Source organism: Eriocheir sinensis, chromosome 17 (genome assembly GCF_024679095.1).
Source record: "Eriocheir sinensis breed Jianghai 21 chromosome 17, ASM2467909v1, whole genome shotgun sequence".
NCBI classification, from domain to species: domain Eukaryota; kingdom Metazoa; phylum Arthropoda; class Malacostraca; order Decapoda; family Varunidae; genus Eriocheir; species Eriocheir sinensis.
In genome coordinates, this window is record NC_066525.1 from 4623263 (window position 1) to 4646283 (window position 23021).

The 23021-nt window shown below is 41.9% G+C and overlaps 2 protein-coding genes across 5 annotated transcripts in view; both read left to right on the top strand.

Annotated features, from left to right (window-relative positions):
• The first annotated feature begins 1584 nt into the window (after positions 1-1584).
• Positions 1585-12679, top strand: LOC127000113 (pinin-like). The gene is made up of 9 exons (XM_050863532.1): positions 1585-1712; positions 4509-4604; positions 4871-5054; positions 6025-6122; positions 6502-6577; positions 6808-6963; positions 7428-7566; positions 8185-8376; positions 9890-12679. The coding sequence occupies exons 1-9, from the start codon at positions 1585-1587 to the stop codon at positions 11698-11700; spliced, it is 2880 nt and encodes a 959-aa protein (XP_050719489.1). The 3' UTR covers positions 11701-12679.
• Positions 8297-23021, top strand: part of LOC126999809 (uncharacterized) — a 162039-nt gene continuing 147314 nt past the window's right edge. For 3 of the 4 annotated variants that reach the window (XM_050862803.1, XM_050862804.1, XM_050862805.1), the window contains exon 1: positions 8384-9994. The gene's annotated coding sequence lies outside the window, so the exon portion shown is untranslated. The other variant, XM_050862802.1, reaches the window with a different exon arrangement.

Genomic DNA, 23021 nt, shown 5'->3' on the forward strand with positions numbered 1-23021 from the left:
TGGTATGCATTATGAAATGGATTGCGTGAGTGATGATTTTTTTTCTCATTTTTCTCGCTTAGAGGGGCCTTTAAGAAACATGATCCCCGCAGCTACTGGGTTAATCCTTGCATTACATGTGGGCATCTAATTAAGCTTCCATCTCTTAATTCTCTCAAGGATGAAGTAAAGAAAGATTGTGTGTGTAGAGATATCAGTTTTTGACATGATATGGATATAGTAGGTATAGTATCTTCATAGCACTTGAGAGTAATGCTAAACCCAACAGGTGAGGTGAGCGACTAATTAAAAGTTAAGAGATAGGATGTTGGGTTAGTCTAAGGGAGATTGGAGAGGTCTAGGGAATTGGTGGGAAGTTATACATATGAAGAAAAAAAACTGAAGGCTTGATTGGGGAAGGAATGGGAAGGAAAATAAGAAAAATTGGAGAGATTGGGGAGGAGTGGGAAGTAAAATAGAGAGATTTGGGAAGGAGTGGGAAGGAAAATAAGGAAAATTGGAGAGATTGGGGAGGAGTGGGAAGTAAAATAGAGAGATTTGGGAAGGAATGGGAAGGAAAATAAGAAAAATTGGAGAGATTGGGGAAGGAATGGGAAGTAAAAGAGAGAGATTGGGGAAGGAATGGGAAGTAAAATAGAGAGATTGGGGAAGGAATGGGAAGGAAAATAAGAAAAATTGGAGATATTGGGGAAGGAGTGGGAAGTAAAAATGGAGAGATTGGGGAAGGAATGGGAAGTAAAATAGAGAGATTGGGGAAGGAATGGGAAGTAAAATAAGGAAAATTGGAGAGATTGGGGAAGGAGTGGGAAGTAAAATAAGGAAAATTGGAGAGATTGGGGAAGGAGTGGGAAGTAAAATAGAGAGATTGGGGAAGGAATGGGAAGTAAAATAAGGAAAATTGGAGAGATTGGGGAAGGAGTGGGAAGGAAAATAAGGAAATTTGGAGAGATTGGGGAAGGAATGGGAAGTAAAATAAGGAAAATTGGAGAGATTGGGGAAGGAGTGGGAAGTATAAAATAAGGAAAATTGGAGAGATTGGGGAAGGAGTGGGAAGTAAAATAGAGAGATTGGGGAAGGAATGGGAAGTAAAATAAGAAAAATTGGAGAGATTGGGGAAGGAATGGGAAATGAAGCGACCAAAATGGGAGAGATTGGGAAAATAAAATATAAGCTGAAGATTAGAGAAGGTGGGAAGTAGAATATCCTAAACTGAAGAGATTGGGTGACATATGTTAGGTGCATGGGAAGTAAAAAGAACAAAGATAAATATAATTAAATTAATCTAGTTATTAGTGGGGTCCTGAGGATACAGAAAGAAGATGAGTACGATCACCGTTGCCAGATTGTCGTACTCAGAGCCGCTCATTTACCGGTTTTTGACGCTTACTATTGCCAAGAAACATCAGAAATTAACCATCTTAACGATAAAATTATATAAGTTAATCTAATTAGTGGGGCCCAGGAGACAGTTTTTGGATCGTAAGTTGGTATATACGAGGCTGAGTATGACAATCTAGCAATGAGTACGATACCAGGTGGCGCTGAGTACGATACCTGGGAGCACTGAGGAGGAGAAGCGGGAAGATGGCGGTCATGTCGGGGCCCTCGCTGGTCAACACTATACAGTCAGAAATAGAGCGTGCCAGGCAGGACCTCAGGGGCGTGGACGAGAACCTGCGAAGACTGACCGGCAGGGACTTCAATGACCCTAAGTAAGTGCCTTGCAAATGAGGGAATGACCTTGTGCGGGGGTGTCATGGCAGGGGCAGCATCTTCCCTGCCCCGCGCCGCCCCCTGCCCGGCGTGTGTGCGGGGTGTGTTGGGAGGCCGTGCTGTGTTGTGTGGTGCTGGTGAGTGTGCTGGTGCTGGCAGGGGCGAGGCGTGTCGGCAGGGTGGGCGAGGGCGTGTGGTGGTGCAGGGCGTGGGTGTGGCGTGGTGACGGCGAGGCGTGTGTGTGTGTGTGTGTGTCAGGCCGCGGCCACACGGGCCAGCTGTGCTCGGCAAACTTTGCCTCTTTGCCGGCAAAGCCTGTCGCACGCATTTATGCTGCTGTACAATTTATAGGGTGACCAGCCGTCTCTTAAAATACGGAATCGTTCCGGGATAATATTCATGAAAGTGTCGCCACCTCTGGCAAAGTTAATACTTGCAACATTGATTTCTTTTTGGTCCCTGAATGCAGTGCAGGGTTAAAATTCGTTTTAGAATTGTGCCAGTATTTCATTACCTACCTTTTGAAACATCACTAGCAAGTCATATCTTTTCTCTAAACGTTCAGCAATCATCGAAACGCTTTCAAAATCCAATTCAAGGACTTTTGTTGAAAATAGGAGATAATATATTCACGAAAGCGCAACCTCCTCTGGCAGCGGCCGCAGCGGCAGTGCAGCTGGTGTTGCAAGAAATACCTCCTCGCAGAAATAAGTTGCACATACATAGGGGGGCTGTGCCCCCCTGGTTAGAATGGGGTGTCGAGGGGTCGAAGGCCCCCTGTTAGCAGGTCGTAAAGTTCGGTTGGAGTAATTTAATTATGCTCCCCCACCCTAAACCCTCTGCAAACTATTTTGCGGTGGCGGCACCATCACTGTGGCCGCCACCAAAGGAGGCTACACTTTCATGACTATATTATCCCCTATTTTCAACAATAAATAGTTCTTGAATTGGATTTTGAAAGCGATTCCATGATTGTTGAACGTTTGTAGAAAAGATATGTGAAGAGCTAGTGATGTTTTATAAGGTAGATAATGAAATACTGGCTTGGTACTAGAACGAATCTTTACCCAGTGCAGTAATAAGTGACTTCCGGAAAAGAGAAAGAAAATTGATATATTGATGTAAAAATGTTAATGGAACCAAAGCACGACATAGTACACCCATATGCGGCGGTGGCCATGGTGACGGTCCAGCCGGTGTTGCGAGAAATACCTCCTCGCAGAAATAAGTCGCTCATATGGGGGGGGGGGCGAAGCCCCCCATTGGGTAGGTTATGTAAAGTTCGGTTGGAGTAGTTTACATATGTTCCCCCACCCAAAACCCCCGATTTCCCACTCGTCCCCCAAGTTGAACCTCTTGCGGTGGCGGGTGCACAAAAGGCATTGATAAATCAATTATTTAGTGATTTCCAGAGAAAAATATTATCTCCATGATAAACAGCATCATATTTTGTCCAGAAATAAACGGTCAGCATCTCAAAATTAGTTGGCTACACTTTCGTGAATATTCCCCTCATTCGGTATTGGAGAATGAAATGGTGTGCTCCGTTTTGAACCAATATGGAACGCCATTTGTTCTGTACTTGTCTGTATGAATGGGCAAGCAGATAAAATTCAGCATTTTAAAGTTGTAGTCATGTCCTTTTTCGGTCAATCTAAAAAAACAGGCTGTAAAATTATGTTTGTCAAGGGTCATCCTGAGAAACATGTACAGTACGCGACCCCCCCTTCCTCCTGCCTCCACAAGCAGCAGGCAACGGCTGTCAAGGCATGGCAGGCTCCAGAAATTTTAGGGTTGCCATCCGTCCCTTAACCCTTTCAATACATGACACAGACGCCGGCATCACAGTATGGAAATTGTTAAGAGGATTAATCCTCTTCTAAACCTCTTAATCCTCTTCCATTTCATCTTAATCCTCTTCTTAACCTCATAAGAGGAAATGGAAGAGGTTTAGAAGAGGATTAATCCTCCCAATTTTTTTATTTTTATATAAAAGTAAATGATGACTTGTTTTGAATTTGAAAAATGCTTGAAATATGAAAGTTTGTTTGTGCATCCCTTGTATGCAGGTAAATGTGATAAATGAGATAACGTACACTTTGTATGCTGGTAAATGTGATAAATGAGACAACCTGCACCACTTGTATGACAAGCAGTCAACAATAGACATGGTACTGTGCTGAAATGAATCCACCCATATGTGTATGTAAACAAAGTGACGGAATACATTAAGGGGACGAGACTCAGCACCACACTGGCACGCCAACCACTCAGCCACCGCCTCCCATGTGTTTTCTTTATTGCCACACACCTGCTAAAAAAGGTCTAAACATTGTGGGTTTCCAGCTGCCTTTTCCGGCTATCAGTTAAAAGCAATATTTTCTGGCTAAATTTGTCTATATCTAGCTGGAAAATAGCTAATCTGGCAACACTGCTCCTGCCTTGCGCCGATATTCCTGGCTTGTCGCCCCACGATGCTACCAGCTTGTGTGTTCGTACCTTGAGACACTGTTTGTCACCCGAGACGGTTTTTGTTCAGAAAATTTGTTCGTGAACTGATATGTTCATGATGAGAGACATTCGTGAACCGAGGTTCTACTGTACTGATAATGCTTATTTGGCATGTAGTGCATGTCTGATGTGTGGTGCGTAGCATGTCGTGTATCAAGACACCTCTCCACCTGAAGCTGACCTTCCTTCTGGCCTCTTGTTCTGTTTTCTGCCCTAGAGCTACCTCTCTTGCAGTAAATAAATAAAAAATAAAGGAAATCTAACGTGTCTGTGCTATTTTCCAGCCAGCGACCAGACCTGCGGAGGGTGCGCCTCACATCAGGCAGTAGGGATGACGAGCCCCCAGCCAAGCGACGACCGCCAGGAGGGGTGTTCGCAAGGTGGGTGACTGGGCATAGTTTAGGTGTGATAGGTTTGACTATCTGTGGTAAGTTGTCAGTTGGCAGCAGAGTTTTTGTCACTCATTGTGAGTTGTCATTTTGGGTGACACATTTTTCCTTTGTGATATATTCCTGTATAAAGCTTTCTACAATCTGCAACTACCTAAATTCATGAAAATTAAAACTTCAAATGTTTAGGGATGACTATATATAGCTAGTGTAATCTATTTAGCAGTATTACCATGACCTCTTTGGTGTTGCAACAGGCTGGGAGCCGTGGTGGTAGATCAGCAGCCCCAGGAGCCTCGAGGCCGACCCCGGGGAGACCTAAGGAATGAACTGCGGGTGGACCACAGAGGTGGTGACCGTGGTGACCTCCATGGTGATGAACCGCCGCGGGGCGGCAGACGGGTGCAGGAGGTGCTGGACACGGATGAGAAGCTGCCAAAGGTAAGGCATTAAATGTACCTCTCATGATATTATTGTCTTTATTATTTATGGTATTATTTATTACTAGTGATATAAGTTTCCTTATTTATTGTATTTATTGTTACTTAGTTATTATAGTAGTCAAGGCATTACTTATTATTACCTATATTTATTATGGTATACCATATTTTTACATGCCAAGCTTCCCATACAAAGTTATTGACAACTGAGTTGCATTAAAAATTTATGACAAATTACTATTGTTATTATTTTCTCTATCACTCAGGGGGATTGGTACCCACTCCCTAAGATGATTATGATGTTTCTGTGTCAACATTTTGGTGTAGCTTGTGCAGTTTTACGTTTGAAACATCCTTATTTAATATCTATGGGGATTGGAACTCTCCCCTTAGAATGTATATATGATATTTAGATATTTGAGTGATGGTATTTTCATGTATGTGCAATTTTGTTATGAGTTTTTTTCTTTGCTTTCTTTTGAGAAGTGGGCTGATATGATATGATCGTGTATATTCTCGTGTGGTATACGTGAACCTTTATTCATATTTTTTCTTCTTAAGAAAATTGGAACCTTTCTCCCAGGGTATTTATATAACAGGTGATATTTTGATGTGGTATGTGCAATTTTTTTTGCTATTGAATATTGGGGAGGATTGAAATGTTAGTCTTGCTAGGTTTTGAAAAGGTAAAGCCTCTTATTATCTGTCAATGCACAGTGTTAGGTCAATAGATGTCTTTGAAAACATTACCATCATTGTTGTTTGCAGATGGTTATTTTTTTTTTATTTATTTATATTATTTTTTTGGGGGGTAGGTAATTTTTTAGACATGGTATTTATGTCCATGGTGACAAAATGTGTTTACCCTAATATATTCAATCTCTGCTTCCTGTTTTGGTTACTGCAAGAATAATAAAGGTTAATGTGACTGCCCCTTCCCCAACTTACAAGCTCATTCGCTCCCCTCTCAGCCCTCCTTGCCCTCGTCTGTTGCCCGCCCACTGCTGGATAGCAAGTCCCGTTCAGAGGCTGCTGCGGAGCTGACAAAGGACAGGGCCTCACGGGACAGGTGGGGATGCATGTTTGGCAGTTCTTTGTAGTTTATGATGATGTGTTTTCAGAAAATATTGATGCCCAATGACCATTGCAGCTGCAGCACCATGAATGTAGTCCACTCAACCAGTCAATCTCAGAAAATAAGAAATCATATCATTATTGCTTTCTCATTTATTATAATGTAGTAGGATGAAGTATTATTTGATTAGTCACCTCAGTATAGTACTTTTTTAAGGTATCCCTGGAATAAGATTTGCTCATTCCTTTTTGGTATTTTCCATTTTATTAGTAAGAGTTAATTTTTTTTTCTGCCCTGGTGTATCTTTACCATAAGTGAATGACCACCAAAAAGCACATATTAATGAGATTGGTTTCCCATTCTCCCCTTATAGGAACCGGCGGATGTTTGGTGCTCTCCTTGGTACTCTGAAACGCTTCAAGAATGATGAGGCGAAACAGAAGGACAAGGTAAAGTGTGAGGGTGGGTTGGGGGAGCCATCTATCTGAGCAATCTACCTTATGTTTATTTCTTTATGCTTGTCATTATAATTATGTATCTGTCTTACACATCAGGGGAGTTTGAGCTGCTTTGGTCCTATCATCTCTATATATGTTATTTTCTCTATCTACCTGTCTATAATTACCTATCTGTCCATTTGAGCCCCTACAGTCCTATCATTATCATCTTCTTTCACCAGGAGGAGCAACGTGCAGCCATAGAGAGGAAGCTGGAGGAGAAGGGTCGGGCCGAGAAGGAGGAGCTGAGGCGTGAGAGGCTGGAGCTCTTCAACCAGAGGAAGGAACGGCAGGCGCAGATCCGAAGACTCACTATCAAAATGGCACGAGTCAAGGAGGTGAGGAGATTGTTGAACACAGGACTGTTTATGCTATGATGACAATGATGGTGAGGAAGTGGGTTGTGAATAAGGTGAAATAAGGAGATAATACATGGGTAGTTTTATGAGCCTAGTGATCTCAGACATTTCACAGCTTACACACCAACATTGCATAATGCTTTCATAGGGATTGTATTAGTATTTCCATGGGTAGTTTTATGAGCCTAGTGATCTCAGACATTTCTCAGCTTACACACCCACATTTGATAAGGCTTTCATACAGGTTGTGGGTATTACCATGGGTAGTTTTATGAGCCAAGTGATATTTTGACAAGGCTTCTCCCACCATGAACATGAAAAACACTTATTAGAACCCAAATTATCTCCTTTGTGGCCATGGGAAATATTTGTTATGAAACCCCAAAGCATCTGAGAATACAGGCCTGATTTCCTTCCTCACCCTATCCCCCTTTTCCCCCCAGCATGAGGTGTGGGAGGCGCACCAGATGAAGCTTGCCAAGTTTATCCGTACCGAGTCCATTCCCCCGATCTTCTGGGTCCCCCGCCAACACAACGCACGCACCACAGGCCTCGTGCATTCCACCCACGACAAGATCACCGGTGAGTATTGAGCTGCCTCCTAATTCCTTTCTTTCCCTTCCTTCCTCCTTCACTGAATCTGTTATTATCATGAGAGTCACCTGTTCTAACCCCACTTATCTCCTTCGTTTCCCTTCCTTCCTCCTTCCTTCACTGAATCTGTTATGATCATCTGAGTTGCCTGTTCTAACCCTGCTTATCCTTCGTTTGCTTTCCTCCTTCACTGAATCTGTTATTGTCATTTGCCATCTTTAATTTATTGCAGGACACAGTATTACTTGCTTCTCTCCATCTCGTTACTGTACTCCATGCTCTTTGGTTTTATTTCTCATGGTCATCTCTCTGCCCTAAATTCTACAGTTCCTTTGCATGGTTACTTTGGTGGTTCATCTTTTCAATGTTTCTAGTCTCATTTAAATATTCCAATTGCTTAATTTCATCACCAAGTAAATAGCCTTTCCTTTGTTTTTTTATTTTTTTATTTTTTTATATCAGTTATTTCTCAGTCTATCTCCCTGGTATGACTTGTAATTAGAACTATGTATATGGATTGGCAAACACACCCGGGTATCTGTAATTCTGTATCCCATCTCCATTACTCACCCCACCACATTTCTAACACCACCCATCCACCCTCAGGGGAGCTGGAGCATGAGCGTCTGCGCATGAAGGAGGAGCTGGACGAGATCCTGGGGTCCCGCGGGGAGGAGCGGGAGGGAGCAGAGATTGGGGAGGAGGAAGAGGAAGAGACCTTCGTACACAGGGGGTTGCGCTCTCAGGTGGCCAAGCAGGGGGAGGGGGGTGGCACTGACCATCTTGATAATTGTCCAGGTAAGAAGGTGACTAGAAGGTCATTTAGGGTCACTGTCTATGCACCTTTCCTTTTAGCTCTTGTAGTGGGTGGGAAAAATAATGAGCACTATTCCTTTTAGTACTTTTAGTGGTGGGGAAAAGGACTTTGAATATATGAGGAGTATAATGTAAGAGGGGCAGCCTGCCATTTTTATTGTTTTAAGAACGTCGTGTTTTAAAAAAGCTTTCAAAATTGTCTAACTCAGCTCAGGCAAATTTAGGCTTATGAATCACACACTGTAAGGTCACTTCAAAAACTTCCTTTGCCACAGAATGCAACAATAATTCAACTATCAGATGCTTCCAAAACAGAGTACCACTTTACGGCTAATCGGCTAGGTCGCCCCTTTTACACTGAAGTCCTCATAATTATGAACTGAGGCATAAAAATAACAAGTCAGAATATATAGATTGATGGAGATTTATTATTTCGGCAGTTCATTTCTACTCCTCAGCTCAAGTGTTCCTCAGCAGTAGTTTTTCTCTTGATAAGTACCAATTGGATTCCTGTATATGAATTGGCAAACATACCCTATTCCTTTTTTCCTTACCTAATTTTCTTGTTCATGACAGGGAGCTAGAGAGGTAAGTTGTGTTTGAGGTGTTAAGCTCCTGTGTGTCAAGTAGGAGGAAATCATAGCCAGGTTGAAAGGTGATTATTACTGGATCAGATACACAGGGCAGAGGAGAAGTTATGCAGTGTAAGTATAGCAAGACGTAATCATTCACTACATGCACACAACACTCGGAATGGTCGCCAGGCTCATTTGATTTCATTATAATTACTTCTGTTGATCAGTTTTCTTTTCTGAGTGTATTGCTAAGTTAACTTGTATCTTTTATGGGAGCGGCGAGTAGCGGGCTTTTTTTTTTCTTTCTTTTTTTTCTACTTTTTGTTGCCCTTGAGCCGTGACCTTTGTTGTAAAAAGAAAAAAGAAAAAAAAACAGATACAAAGAAGCCTTATATTATTATCAGTATGTATTGTGTTTATCTTGGGAAGGGCCAGTTGGATGCACTTAATATTTTATGCCTGACATGTGATTCTTTACAGCATTTATATTACTGTTGCTGATTTACTATTTCTTATCAGTATTACCCCATATTTTGTGTTGAAAAGTTTTTTTTATACATGTCCTCACTATTATTTATTTTTATTATTATTGTTATTTTTACTGAGTAATTCTTAACTGCAGGATTTTTTTTATTTTTTTTTTATGTTATCTCATTGATCTTTTGTTTTATATTTTCACCACCAGGTATTGCTCAACTGCAGAATGTTTTTGTGTATATGTTCACTACATGTTTTTCCTTTTTTTTTTCCACTGCCAGGTATATAGTGTTTTCATTCTCAAATTAAGAGGTTGTTAGTGGATGAATGTCACAAATTTAGCAGTTTTGTAATGACCAGTTATCAGGAATTGCTCTATCCATACCAACTGACCCTTTCAGTCTCCATATATTATTGTTTATTCTTGTGTTCGTAGGAGTAAGATCGCCAGTTCCCCTTCTCATACCAGTCTCACTCTTGCCTTGCAGATTTGTTAGATTACGAGGCTGAAGAGGGAGAGCTAGTGTATGATGAGGCAGACCTGTCAGGTAAGGATGACAACGACGACACCGAGCGTGTGGTGGTTCAGGTGGATGGGCGGGGGGAGGGGGGACGCAAGGTGGAGATAGTAGCCAGTCAACCAGGGGAGGAGAACGGGGAGGAGGGGAAGAGTGGGGGAGGACTTGGGAACGACAGCGAGAAGGAAAACGAGGGTAGACGCAAAGACAGGGACAGGAACAGGGAGGAGAAGCATAGGGAGAAGGACAGTAGGAAGAACCGGGATAAAGGGAGGGAGAAGGAGAGGAGTAAGGATAAAGATGGGGAGGTTCAGAGGGTTAAAGACAGGCTAGGAGGGAGGGAGGAAAGGGCCACAAGTAAGGATAGCCATAAGGAGTCAGAGAGGGAAAAGCGCAAGGAAAGGGCCAGGTCAAAAGATAGCTCAGAGGTGCAAGATCTCGACTCGGAACTATCAACCACAGTAGTGCACATTAAGATTGAAAAGGAGGATGACGCTGGTACGAGTGAGACCAGACCCGTTCTTAAGATTATAAAGGAAGAGAAACCTGATGAGCCACATGCTGGTGGAAGGAAGGGAGAGAACGCTGAAAAAGTTCCTGTCGTGTCTGATGGTGCTTCCCCTGCTGTTCCTGCTACTGCTTCTGATGCTATCTCTACTGCAGACATTGAGCTTCCTCCCCTTCCTGCCTCTGATCCAACTCTGTCCCCTGCTAACAATTCAAACCTGCCTTCCAACTTACCTGACTCAGCCCCACCTCACCCACGTGACCGCTCCTTATCTCCCTTGCCCATGAACCCTTCGCCGCCTCCAATTAGTTTCAAGGCACAGTTGGAAGCTGAGAAAGAACCTACACCCAGTGGCGAGGGTAAGGCATCTAAGAAAGACGAGGGCTTGGCCAACAGTGGTGCTAGCATTGGTGGCAAAGGCAGCCCAGAGCACCGTGCAGACAAGCAGCAGAACATGGCATCTGGCACCACAGCGTCTGATAAGCAGGCTAGTGGTAAGAAAGACGCCAGCTCTAAAGTACCTGCCCGGGGAAAATTGCAGAAAGACGAAAAGAGGAAAGTCAAGAAGGATAAACTTAAGAAAAAGACGAAGAAGAAGAAAACTGCCTCCGGGTCAAAGAAAAATTCAGGTTCTTCGGATGACAGTAGCAGCGGTAGCAGTGACAGCAGCAGCGACAGCAGTGAGAGCGACAGTTCAGACTCAGACAGTTCCTCCTCCTCGTCCTCTGACTCCGGCTCCTCCTCAGACTCAGAAAGTGACTCGAGCTTTTCTTCCAGCTCACATTCTGATTCTGACTCTGGCCGGGAGAAGAGGAAGAGGAAGAGGGGAAGGCGGTCAAGGAGTGAGGACAGTAGCAGTGATAGTGACGCAGAGGGAAAGCCAAAACGAAAATCTAAAATCCCTGAAAAGAATAAACAACTGAGGGAGGGAGGGAAGGCCTCTAAAGGAAAGCCAAGGGACGAATCTCTCAGCGACGATGACAGGGCTAAAAAGGAAGCTGGAAAGAAGGATAAATTCAAGGAGGGAAAGAAGGGGAAGGAGAGGGAGGAAACCCACAAGTCTAAGGAGAAAGAGAAGACTAGGGAGAGGGATTTGGAGCATCGTAAGGAGAGGGAGGCAGTAAAGAAGGGAGGGAGCATTGAGAAGAGGGACAGGAACAGGGAGCAGAGGAGGGAGAGGAGTAGGAGCCGTGAAGACAGGCGGGGTGGGAAGAAGGACAGACGATAGAGATGCAAATTAAACAAGTTGGGGCTTTTTTTCTCTAAATTTAACCTGGTAGCTGCGGGGATCATGTTTCTGAAAGGCTCCTCTAAGCAAATTAATGAGAAAAATCATCACACGCAAATCATTACATAATATATATCAATGCATTTGTGATCAGTTTATGCATCCTTTATTTTTGGGGGGTTTATGTCAAGCTAAAAATTTGTCCCGTCGCTGGTACTTGGTAAAGCCACAAATTTGGCCTGTCGCTGCTACCGGGTTAAGGGATTGTAACAAAGCCGAGGAAGGAGAGAGTTAGAAGGGAAAATAGTATGCGATAAAGCTGTAAATATAACTAATGGGAACTTTCATTTTGCCCAAGTTCAAGGGACATGGAATAGCAGGAGAGTAATAGGATCAGGGACAGTTTGAAGGACAACAGCTGTAAATTCAACTTGTGGGAGGAAAGAATGAGGAGGACAGGAACATGCAACAGGGTAAAGGCTGGCAGGAAGGAGAGGCGATGGCTAAATAGAACTCGTTGGGGCATTATTTTTTTTCCCAAGCTTATTTTGGGTTGTGTATTTTGTGTACAAAGGGATATTGCATCATACGATTTTGTAGTGATTGCTGTGATTGTTGTATGATACCTTTGCTCACCTACTAGATAAAAGCATTTAGCTATAAAGGGAGTCACTACAGGAACTTGCCCTCAGGAGTATTCTTGCTTCATATAAAGACAAGAAGAAAAAGAAGAAGCAATGACTTGAGTATTTGAATTCACTGAAGCCTTTGACAAGACTTAAAAAAGGAACATGTATTCATATATATATTTTGTGGCTATCATCATCAAGAGTGTGTACTCCTTTTTCTTTTGTTATAATATTTCACGTTCTGGTAAAGTTAGTGTCATCTCTGCAATTTACTTTTTATTATATTTAATGATCACTTCCTTTCCAGTACATGTCAGTGAATTTTTTTGTCAAATAAAAGACCAGACACAGTTGTACTCTTTGCACCTTCTGCTTTGCCTGAGAACCCAATGAAAGAGTAAGGTACGGCGAGGCACCCCGGCCAGCCTTGTGCCTTGTGCCTGGATGCTGGTCCTGTCTAGCTCTTTTAGGCGTTTTCCTGTGTGTTTGACCTAAGTACTGAGGTAGGTATCACATGAACATACTGAGTTTTTCTATCACATGAACTTTCTGACAATTTTAATATATTGAGTTTTTCTGTGACTTGAATTTGCTGACATTTTTATCACATGAACATAACTTACATATCACATGGACATTTTACTTTCAGCCAGTAGGTACATTTCGTATTTCATGTTCAAACAGTATGATATTTATGGTCAGTAACCCTATAGCTCTTGACCCTTTATACAGCTTTCATGTGTGGTAAGTGTGTATCATGAACATAACACATAAACACTTTATTTTCAACTAGAAGGCTCATCTCTTATTGAATTTTTAAATAGTTTTATATTTCTACTTATTCAGAGCTCCTAACCCTTGTATATAACTGGTACTGAAAAATTAATTCATTTATTTTGATGTGTGATAAGTATTGGGTTATTATTATTGTTATTCTGTGCATCTGGTATCTACCCTATTGATAAGTTTTTTAAATTTTTTTGTTAGTGGTATTAAACCTTGGGGAGAAGGGTGAGCATTCCAAAATTACCATTGATGAATTTAGTTTTGTTTTCATTTGCTGATTGTTTTATGCATTGTCATCTTCATTTCTTTAGAACTATGCTTTAAAGTAAAATGTCCCTCTGCTGAGCTCTACAACTGCTACCTTACAGCATTCTGGTAAGACAAGGTGAGGAAAATATAGGTCAAGACTTTTTATTGGGGGGTGGGGGGTTGTTACTGCCATTATTCCATATTTCTACTTTGGTCTTTGGTCTTACTTTTTTTTTTTATGCATTACAATATTCTCCACTGATTCATTTTATGCTTTATAGTGAAATATAGGTTAGGGCATTTTGGTGGATTTATTAATTTATTTATTTTTTATTTATTTTTTTAGAGCCAGTTTTTCATATTTCTACTCTGATATTTGCTGTATTTTTTTGCATTGCAGTCAAACTCACTCATTACTTTATGCTTTAGAGTGACTAGCAGATCAAGACGTTTTGGGAGTGGGTTTTGTTGCATATTTCTGCTCCATGCTCTTAACATTTTATATCATGTGCCTGGTATCTTGTCTATGATCTATGCTTTTTTATGAATTCAGCTATTTTTTCCATTTTATGCCTTGATTCCTTTTTGTTGATACTATGACATGCATTTGCTATATGCTCTGATGCTCTTACATTTTATTTCATGTACCTAGTTTCTTGTCAACAATCTATGCTTCTTTATGAATTCAGCTATTTTTTTTCCATTATTTGCCCTGATTTCTTTTTGTTGATACTATGATATGCATTTGCTATATACTAGACACTTACATTTTATTTCATATGCCTGATATCTTGTCTATGATCTTTGCTTTTTTATGAATTCAGCTATTTTTTCCCATTATATGCCCTGATTTTCCTTTTTTATTTATCCTATGATATGCATTTGCTATATACTCTGTTCACATGTACGTTTACAATATGCCACACCAGCAACCACCAATAGGACAATCTTTTCCAGCATTCACCAATCATATTTAGCCTGGGTTGGAAGGAGGGTGTTTCTTGCTTGTGAACTGGCCAATAATATACATTTAATGATGAAGAGGGAGGGGCTTGGCTTGTTGGTCATGTCATTGTGAACAGGGTATAGATATTTTTTTCATGAGATGCTTGATTTCTGCCTGACCAGTGCTCTTTATTATGAATGTAGATAGTTCATACTCAACATTTCTAGTACATAGCATTTGTCTATATGATATGCCCTTGTCTGCATTTTCTCCCATTCAGTGTGTGTGTGTGTGTGTGTGTGTGTGTGTGTGTGTGTGTGTGTGTGTGTGTGTGTGTGTGTGTGTTTTTCCCTCTATTGGCTTTACTTGATGACTTTCTTTTTATTAAGTTTACTTAACGCATTTATGTTGCTCTATTCCTGGACTATTTCAAATGTAAAATTGCTTTATGCTTTTGATTGTAAAAGTGGTGTACTTATTCACAATATTTTATGTTTTCTACACAACCAAAGACACATTCACATACACTGAAATGAAGAAGCCTTTTGGAGATATCTTAAAGTATGTGTGTGACTTTTGAAGAGATCATGATGAAAAAAAAGTTCAGTTGGAAAGTACCCTGATGATTGGAATAGTTTAGTCAACCATTTCCCTTCACTGGGCAGCAAATGCCATGAATAGTCTTTTGTGAGTGCCTGGAATAAGCTCAGCCCACAGGGAGGGACGAGATGCGTGTGTCCTCTATGGTGCTTATTGGTTGACATCTGTGGAAGGAAAAAGGTCTTCCTTATAACAGCAATAATGAGGAAAATATAAGCCATGAGCTCACCGGAAATATCAATTTATCAGCTCGGAAACGTAGTTGTTTCTGAGGAAAATGGAACGCATCCAAATAAGGAACGTCAAAATAACGATTTTGGAAGAAAAGGCTTAAAAAGACGTCCATGTGTGACACCTGTATCTGGGAAGCCTACAACCATGTCGCCCACGGACAGCGACAGCTCGGTGCTTCAAAGGCAAGACGGAATAATGTTAGGCGATTATGTAACACGCTTACTCGTCCTTGGCCCAAGTTCCCTGTGAGCCGGGCGTCAGGCGGAACACTCGGGCAAGGTGGCCTCAGGCAACCCACCCAAACCCTCCATACGTAGCGCCCCGTGACATTATTGGTATTGATTCCGATTATCGCCTTGGAATATTCCAGTTAGTAACCGATCCACCGATTCCCAGCGCCTAAGAAGGTGACCGTGACCCGTAACATGATAGGTTGGGTGGGCGGGTGGAGGGACCCCCTCCAACCCAACCCCCGAAAGACGGCTGGCGACAGTCGGCGGTGGAGATAACTACACGGCGGATGGCAGGAACCTGCTTTAAATTCTGTATTGTAGTCTTCAAAGTGTGCCCAGAGGGTATCACCAAAAATAAAAGTGGAGAGCGCGACTGAAAGCGTGGTTCTTTCAAGTAAAAACCCCGCCCAGATCGGATCGACACAAACTCATTAACAAGTCAAAAACAGACGCTAATACGTCGTGAGGGAACTCGTTAGAATACAGTCGAATCAGTGAGAAAAATAAGGTTTAGTGCCTTTCTGTACTTTTATCGAGCTTGCCAAGGAAATATGAGAACTCTCCATGCCCTGAGAAAAACATATTAATTTATCGAGTGCACAACCGAGATATAAAGGCCAGGTCAAGGATATCTAATTGTGTTATCATATGGGCGTATTTTCGGTGATATTTTGGTAACGGTAAGAAGTCGATTACCTTCGCTACCCCTTGGTTCTGTGGGTGGAGGAGCCGCTGTTACGAGGTGGGGGCCCGGTGGCGGGAGGGGTGAGGGGAGGCATATATGTAAATCCGTGGTGGAGGGGCGCTGATTATGGCGCAGTGGTTTCGTAACAGCATAGCAGAAACAACAACAACAACAACAACAACAACAACACTAACCGTAGAGCACCATGAATGTAGCAATGCCTAAATCGTCTTGGAGTTTGTTAAGGTTCATTCAAATGGTTTGCGTCTAAAGAACCGAAACAACGCGGATGCACTAGAAATATAAAACATGAATATACTTTTAAGGTCTTGGAGTTTGCTAAGGTACATTCAAATGGTTTGCGTCTAAAGAACCGAAACAACGCGGATGCACTAGAAATATAAAACATGACTATACTTTTAAGGTCAGATTCGTCATTCGTGTATACTGAGTAAAGTGATCGATTAGCTAAACTGGAGCAATAGATCGTAAATATCCGTATAATAATATAGAAGGAGCAAACGGAACACTCTGTTATGGAAAGTAATCATTGGGGAAAGCCTTCGCCCTTTATGAATGTATTAAAGTAATGGAGGGCAATAAATATATAACTGTTTGGGCTCCATTGCGCAATAGTCAAATTTCGTTTTAAGAAATAACAAAACTACGTACTACTACCAGGAATGGAGTATTCATATTCAAATACATTCTAATACCGTATTTGTGTGTAATCTTATTCGTATTCGAATAATTATTGATAGAAACCAAGTATTCTCATTCGTATTCGAATACAAGCGAAAAGTATTTGTATAGCTGCGAGTAATCTGACATACTTCTAAATTTATGATCAGAAATAACACCCGTTGTTCCTTAGAACGCCAGCCTCCTGGGCGGACGTGTAATCGTCGTGTATAGTACAGGTTCATGAACTCGTTTATCTGTTTTATAACTTTAGATCTGTGCTTTACCCAGTTACGCCAAGATGATATTTTCAGTAAAAAGTATTCATTAATGTATTCATGAATACGTTCAAGAAGTATTCGTATTTGTATTCGATTTAAAAACCACTTCAGTGTATTCGAATTCATATTCGTATTCATCGGAATTTGAAGTATTCGTGTTCGAATACACAGCTCTTGTATTCGCTCCATCCCTGTAAAGGACCTGCTTGGGAAAAGGGGATATATACATTCGAAAGGTTCCAATGTAGCTATTTAACCAAACTAAATTAATAACTACTAACGGGCGAGGCGATGCAATGCGGTCACTGCAACAAACATCCTGCAGAAGTAGTAGTAGCTAGAGTGAGTGCAGAGATGCGTCAGAAATGGAGGTTGCAGGAATTGGGAAGAGATGAAGGAGGACGGAGATGAATGGATTACATAAAAGAATAGTTGATAGCTAAGGGACTGGAGGAACGGGACGTGAATGATACAGTAAATAGAGACAGCATAGCAGGAAAAACGACCCCATAGGAAAGATTTGGATAGCTGAAGATGATGATTAGTCATTTAGTTGTCACCTCAGCAGAATCGATTTATATTCAGTCACTGTCTTGTAGCCACTACATATGTAACAGGACACGTCAAGGCGAAAGCTGCAGTGCTTGTGTCATCCAGTCAATACGATCGGATATAATATACGCCGTGTCGGTCTGGTTAAATCTGCTTTTAACCAACATTACTCGTGCTACGCCATCATGACATTCAAGGGTTGTATTATAAGACATTTCGTTGCCCTAGAACACATATTTGACAAGGCTTTCGTGGGAGTTGTGGGCATTTCCAGTAGTTTTATGACCCTGGTGGTAGTGTGACCCTTCTTCTATACTGTTAACCTGAAGAAACACTCATAAGAACCCGACTGACCCCCTCTTTAACCTTTAGAAATAGCTGATGCTAGGAGAGAAAGTTTTAAAATAATGTTTTAATGTTTTCGCCCATATAATGTATTCGCCCATAGTCTTGGTGGGTTGAGGGCCTGAAAGTTTTTGTTTGTGCATCAGCCTGTCTCGGTGTTGTCTTAATGTGGATGAGTTTCATTCTTCCCAGAAGACTTAATCATAGTTTTGTTGGTGGTTGGTGATGGTCTTCCTATTGTCCTAGCAGAGCAGCTACACCCTCTCGTGTAGTTCACCACGGCCTGATCGCGAGCTAGACTCTATCCTCCCGATTAGAGTATGTTCATGGTCGATTTCTGGGTACTGCTGGGATCTGCACATACCACACACCCCATCCCCTTTGGCCTTTGCTCAATGGGGGACAGTAACCGCTCGTGTCAATGGAAAAATCTCGAACCTCAGCCTGATTGACCGGAGCCTGACAGGGCTGTGTGTGTGTGTGTGTGTGTGTGTGTGTGTGTGTGTGTGTGTGTGTGTGTGTGTGTGTGTGTGTGTGTGTGTGTGTCCCCACCTTCCTGATAATTATCCGTGCGTTAGCTGACGAACGCCTCAAAACATCATTAAATATTCACGCAGACATGCTTTGAGGCCCGCCTAAGTAAGAGTGCAACCAGAGCCTTGCCTCGCCTCACCAACGACTCGCTACCTCGCATAGCTGGGCACGATAACAGAAAACCTTATTCCCGATAACCGATAACTGATAATGGAAAACCTTATCGGTGATAACCGATATAACTGGAAACTCAAATTTAGGCGATAACCGATACCCGATTTTAATCCACAATTCCGATACTAGCCTGCGATAAGTCCGATAGGCGAAAACGATACTATATTGATATTTCAAATAAAAAAAAACATAGATGTATTCAAATTTTCATTATCTATATTTTAGAAAACTTACAAAACCTGAAAACCACACGTTGACATGTATGGACGGTAATATTAGAAACAACTGAACCGGTTTTGTGTTATTTGGCGTCCCCACCGTCAAAAGCTGGCGCTTTTGTTTACAAACACTGGTCTCGTGAACTGCGCATGCTCAAACCAACAAGCGTAGACCTGTACAGTCTCACAAACCTTTTTAACCGTAATTAAGACTTGCTGGAAGGCTGAATCAGACATACAGTACCACTACCACCATCCTCGCTGTTTCTAGAGCGACACTCTGTACGAGTTGTATTTATATGTACAGAGTGTCGTTCTAGAAACAGCGAGGATGGTGGTTAAAGAGGCCAGCACGGATTCCAGCCACGGATTCAGCCCACGAATTCAGCGCTCACGTGAAAGCCACACACGTCCCAGCCCACGCACGTTCAGCCTCAGTCTGACCAGCCCAGCTGAAGCTCCCACATGGACATTCAGCCACAGCCCCCACCCACACCAGTTCCCGGACCACGAATTCAGCACACCAGCCCACATGGGATTCAGCCAGCCCACGGGACTCAGCCCATGGATTGCACCAGCCTCACGGATCAACCCAGCCAGCCACAGGACTCACGGGACTCAGCCACGGGAGCAGCCCACGATAATCATATATATATATATATATATATATGTCATTACACATTCTTCAGCCCACAGCTTTCAGCCCACAGGTATCATATTATATATAGCACATATATATATATATATTATATCAGCCCCATATATATATATATATATATATATATATATATATATATATATATATATATATATATATAAGGTTATATATATAGGCTATTATATTCTGATCATAGTAAATGATCATATAAACAGGTATCAGGCGTTCACAATTTATTCATAACAACAGGGTGTAAGGCCTACCCTGCTTGTGCCCTGTGCTTGGGTTGAATTTGACTTAAAATAATAAATTGCTGAATCAGGATGAACTTATGTTATGAAACTTTCTAAATGAAAATCAGTGGATCCACTCAGGTTTAAGTGGTTCCATGGCCGAACTGAATCCTATATTTAGTGGGTGCAGGGCTAATCTGTTGGGCTATATATATATATATATATATATATATATATGAATCCTGGTATATATATATAATATATATATATATATATATATATATATATGTATATATATTGATATATATATATATCCTGTGGGAATAAATATGTGTGGGCTGAATGATATTGAATTTTATATATATATATATATATATATATGTGAATGGCTGAATGGATGTCTGAAAAATCCTGGGTTGAATGAACTGTGGGGGCTGAATCAGAAAGTGTGGTGTGTGTGTGGTTCAGGTCGTGGGCTGTGCTGAATTCAGTGAATGTCCCGAATCCTGGTGTATTAATAATGGGCTGAATCCGCTGGCTGAAGGCTGAATCCTGAACTGTGGGCTGAATCTGAATCCGTTGGTGTGGGAATCCGGGTGTGGGCTGGTGGGCTGGGCTGGCTGAATTCCAGTGGCTGAATCCGTGTGTGGCTGAATTCAGTGGGCTGAACTTCGTGTGGCTGAATCGGGCTGGGCGTGGGCTGAATAAATTGGATGAGTGGCTGAAATCCATGTGGGCTGAATGGGCTGGGCTCCCGTGTGTGCTGAATTCAGTGTAATCCTGTTGTGTGGCGGGAATGTGTGAACTTCTCGGAATGCCGTGGGCTGAATTCCTGTAATGAACTGAATTCCTCCGTTAAAGAGACCCAGTTTATCCCAGGAAGTGCGCCAACTCGTCTCGAAGTTCTAAATGACACCACCAGAAGGAAAGAATAGAAGGGGAGAGAGAAGTGGCTGGAGGGGAAGGAAGGTTAGCCGGAGAACGGGTGTCAATGGGCGGAAACTGTCGATATCGATTTATGTTGAAAGCTTCGAAGCACGTCAGGAAGGGAAGAGGAGGAGGAGGAGGAGAATGAAGAAAGGGAGGGGAAGGGGAACGAAAAAGGAGGAGGAGGAGAACGAAAAGAGTAATGAGGACAAAGAAGTGACGTGAACGTGTATGATAAAGAGGAAGAGAAGGGGAAAGAGAGAAAAGGAAAGGAGAGGTGTTGAACGAGGAGGTAAAGAAGAAAAGGAAAACAAGAGAGTGAACCTGAACGAGTAGGATGAAGAGGAAAGAGAATGAGAGGTGGGCAACTAGGAAGAAGAAAAAAAAAATTAAGACGAGATGGAGGAAGAAGACGAAAATAAAGAGGAAAGGGGTTCGAGGAAAACAAAGGGGAAGATGAAAATATAAGAAGGGAAGGATGATGAAAGAAGAGGAAATGGAGGAAAAGGAAGAGGATTGGAATAACAAGAGAGAGAAAGGGAGCAGGGGAGGCACTCAGAGTAGCTTAATATTCAATGATCGACCGTCGACTTACTTCCACAACAACAACAGCGTCTCATGACACGTAGATTTATGAGCCTTCTCGCTATTTTTTCTCTCGTTTGCGTGTCACGATCACCCCCGAGGAATGGATTGCTAGGGAGGAGGGGGGGTGGGTGGGAAATGAAGGTCAGTTGATGGTGGTATTCGAGGTCATCGCCTTCATCATCGTCATCGTCATTTTCCATTACCAGTAGGATAACGTCTATTTTGGAGGAAGGATTACGATAGCATCTCTAGTATTGAAAGGACTAGGATAACGTTTTTAGTCTAGGAATGAATAAATGAAGTACCAGTAGGATAACGTCTATTTTGGAGGAAGGATTACGACAGCATCTATAACTGAAAGGACTAGGATAACTTTAGTCTAGGAAAGATTAGGATAACTTTTTTGTCTTTGGAAAGTTTGGAATAGCACACAATAGGGGTTTTACAGCATTCTCAACTTCGATGTTAGTGTTTGGATGAAGGTTTACAATAGCATCTCCAGTATTGAAAGGACTAGGGTAACTTTAGTCTAGGAAAGATCAGGATAACTTTTTTGTCTTTGGAAAGTTTGGAATAACACACAACAGGCTTTTAACAACATTCTCCACTTCGATGTTAGTGTTTGGAGAAAGGTTTACAATAGCATCTCCAGTATTGAAAGGACTAGGATAACTTTAGTCTAGGAAAGATTAGGATAACTTTTTTGTCTTTGGAAAGTTTGGAATAGCACACAACAGGCTTTTAACGACATTCCCCACTTCTCTTATGTTAGTGTACGCCATCCCGCTTCGGTAAATGCTCTAACTTCATCTCTCCGCCTAGTTCTATGCCTGCCTTGACTCTACAATTGGGATGGCATGCTCCTCCCTTCTCCTTTGTTGTTTACTTGCAACGATAAACTATCAATCAATCAATTCTTGGGTTTTCACTTTTTTATTATTATTATTATTTTTTTTTTTACTGGAAAGGAGACGGCTCAAGGGCAACAAAAAGTGTAGAGAGAGAGAAAAAAAAAAGCCCGCTACTCACCGCTCCCATTATAGACAAAAGGAAAGAGAGGTCAATTTCGGGTGGAGAGGCGTCTTGATACACACTTCCATCCGTTATCAGTTCCACGAATGATATGACCCGCCAAAGCTCATTCCCTATTCTTGATCATTTAAATACCTTCAACCTCTGTCTTCCCTCGGCCTATAATTTCAGACACTCGGCACTCACAACGAACATTTGCAAAGGCCACAAGGGTAATTAATCGGATTCTCGTGAGGGTTTATTTCTACTTCTACTTCAAGGTGCAGAAATTTGATCAGACTATCACTAGGCTCCTAAAACTACCCCTGGATATACCCATAACCTCTACGAAAGCCTTATTAAATGTAGACGTGTAAGCCTCCGAAAATCACTGGGCTCTAAAAACTACCCCTGGATATACCCATAACCTCTACGAAAGCCTTATTAAATGTAGATGTGTAAGCTCCGGAAAATCACTATAGGCTCCAAAAACTACCCCTGGATATACCCACAACCTCTACGAAAGCCTTATTAAATGTAGATGTGTAAGCTCCCGAAAATCACTAGGCTCCAAAAACTACCCTTGGATATACCTACTAGCTCTACGAAAGCCTTATTAAATGTAGACGTGTAAGCCTCCGAAAATCACTAGGCTCCAAAAACTACCCCTGGATATACCCATAACCTCTACGAAAGCCTTATTAAATGTAGACGTGTAAGCCTCCGAAAATCGCTGGGCTCCAAAAACTACCCCTGG

Excerpts from the sequence above, each read along its gene's own strand:
- LOC127000113 (XM_050863532.1), top strand. The coding sequence starts at position 1,585 with ATGGCGGTCATGTCGGGGCCCTCGCTGGTCAACACTATACAGTCAGAA. Across the intron at positions 6,123-6,501 it reads GACAGGGCCTCACGGGACAG|GAACCGGCGGATGTTTGGTG; the intron begins GTGGGGATGCAT and ends CTCCCCTTATAG. Across the intron at positions 6,578-6,807 it reads AGGCGAAACAGAAGGACAAG|GAGGAGCAACGTGCAGCCAT; the intron begins GTAAAGTGTGAG and ends TTCTTTCACCAG.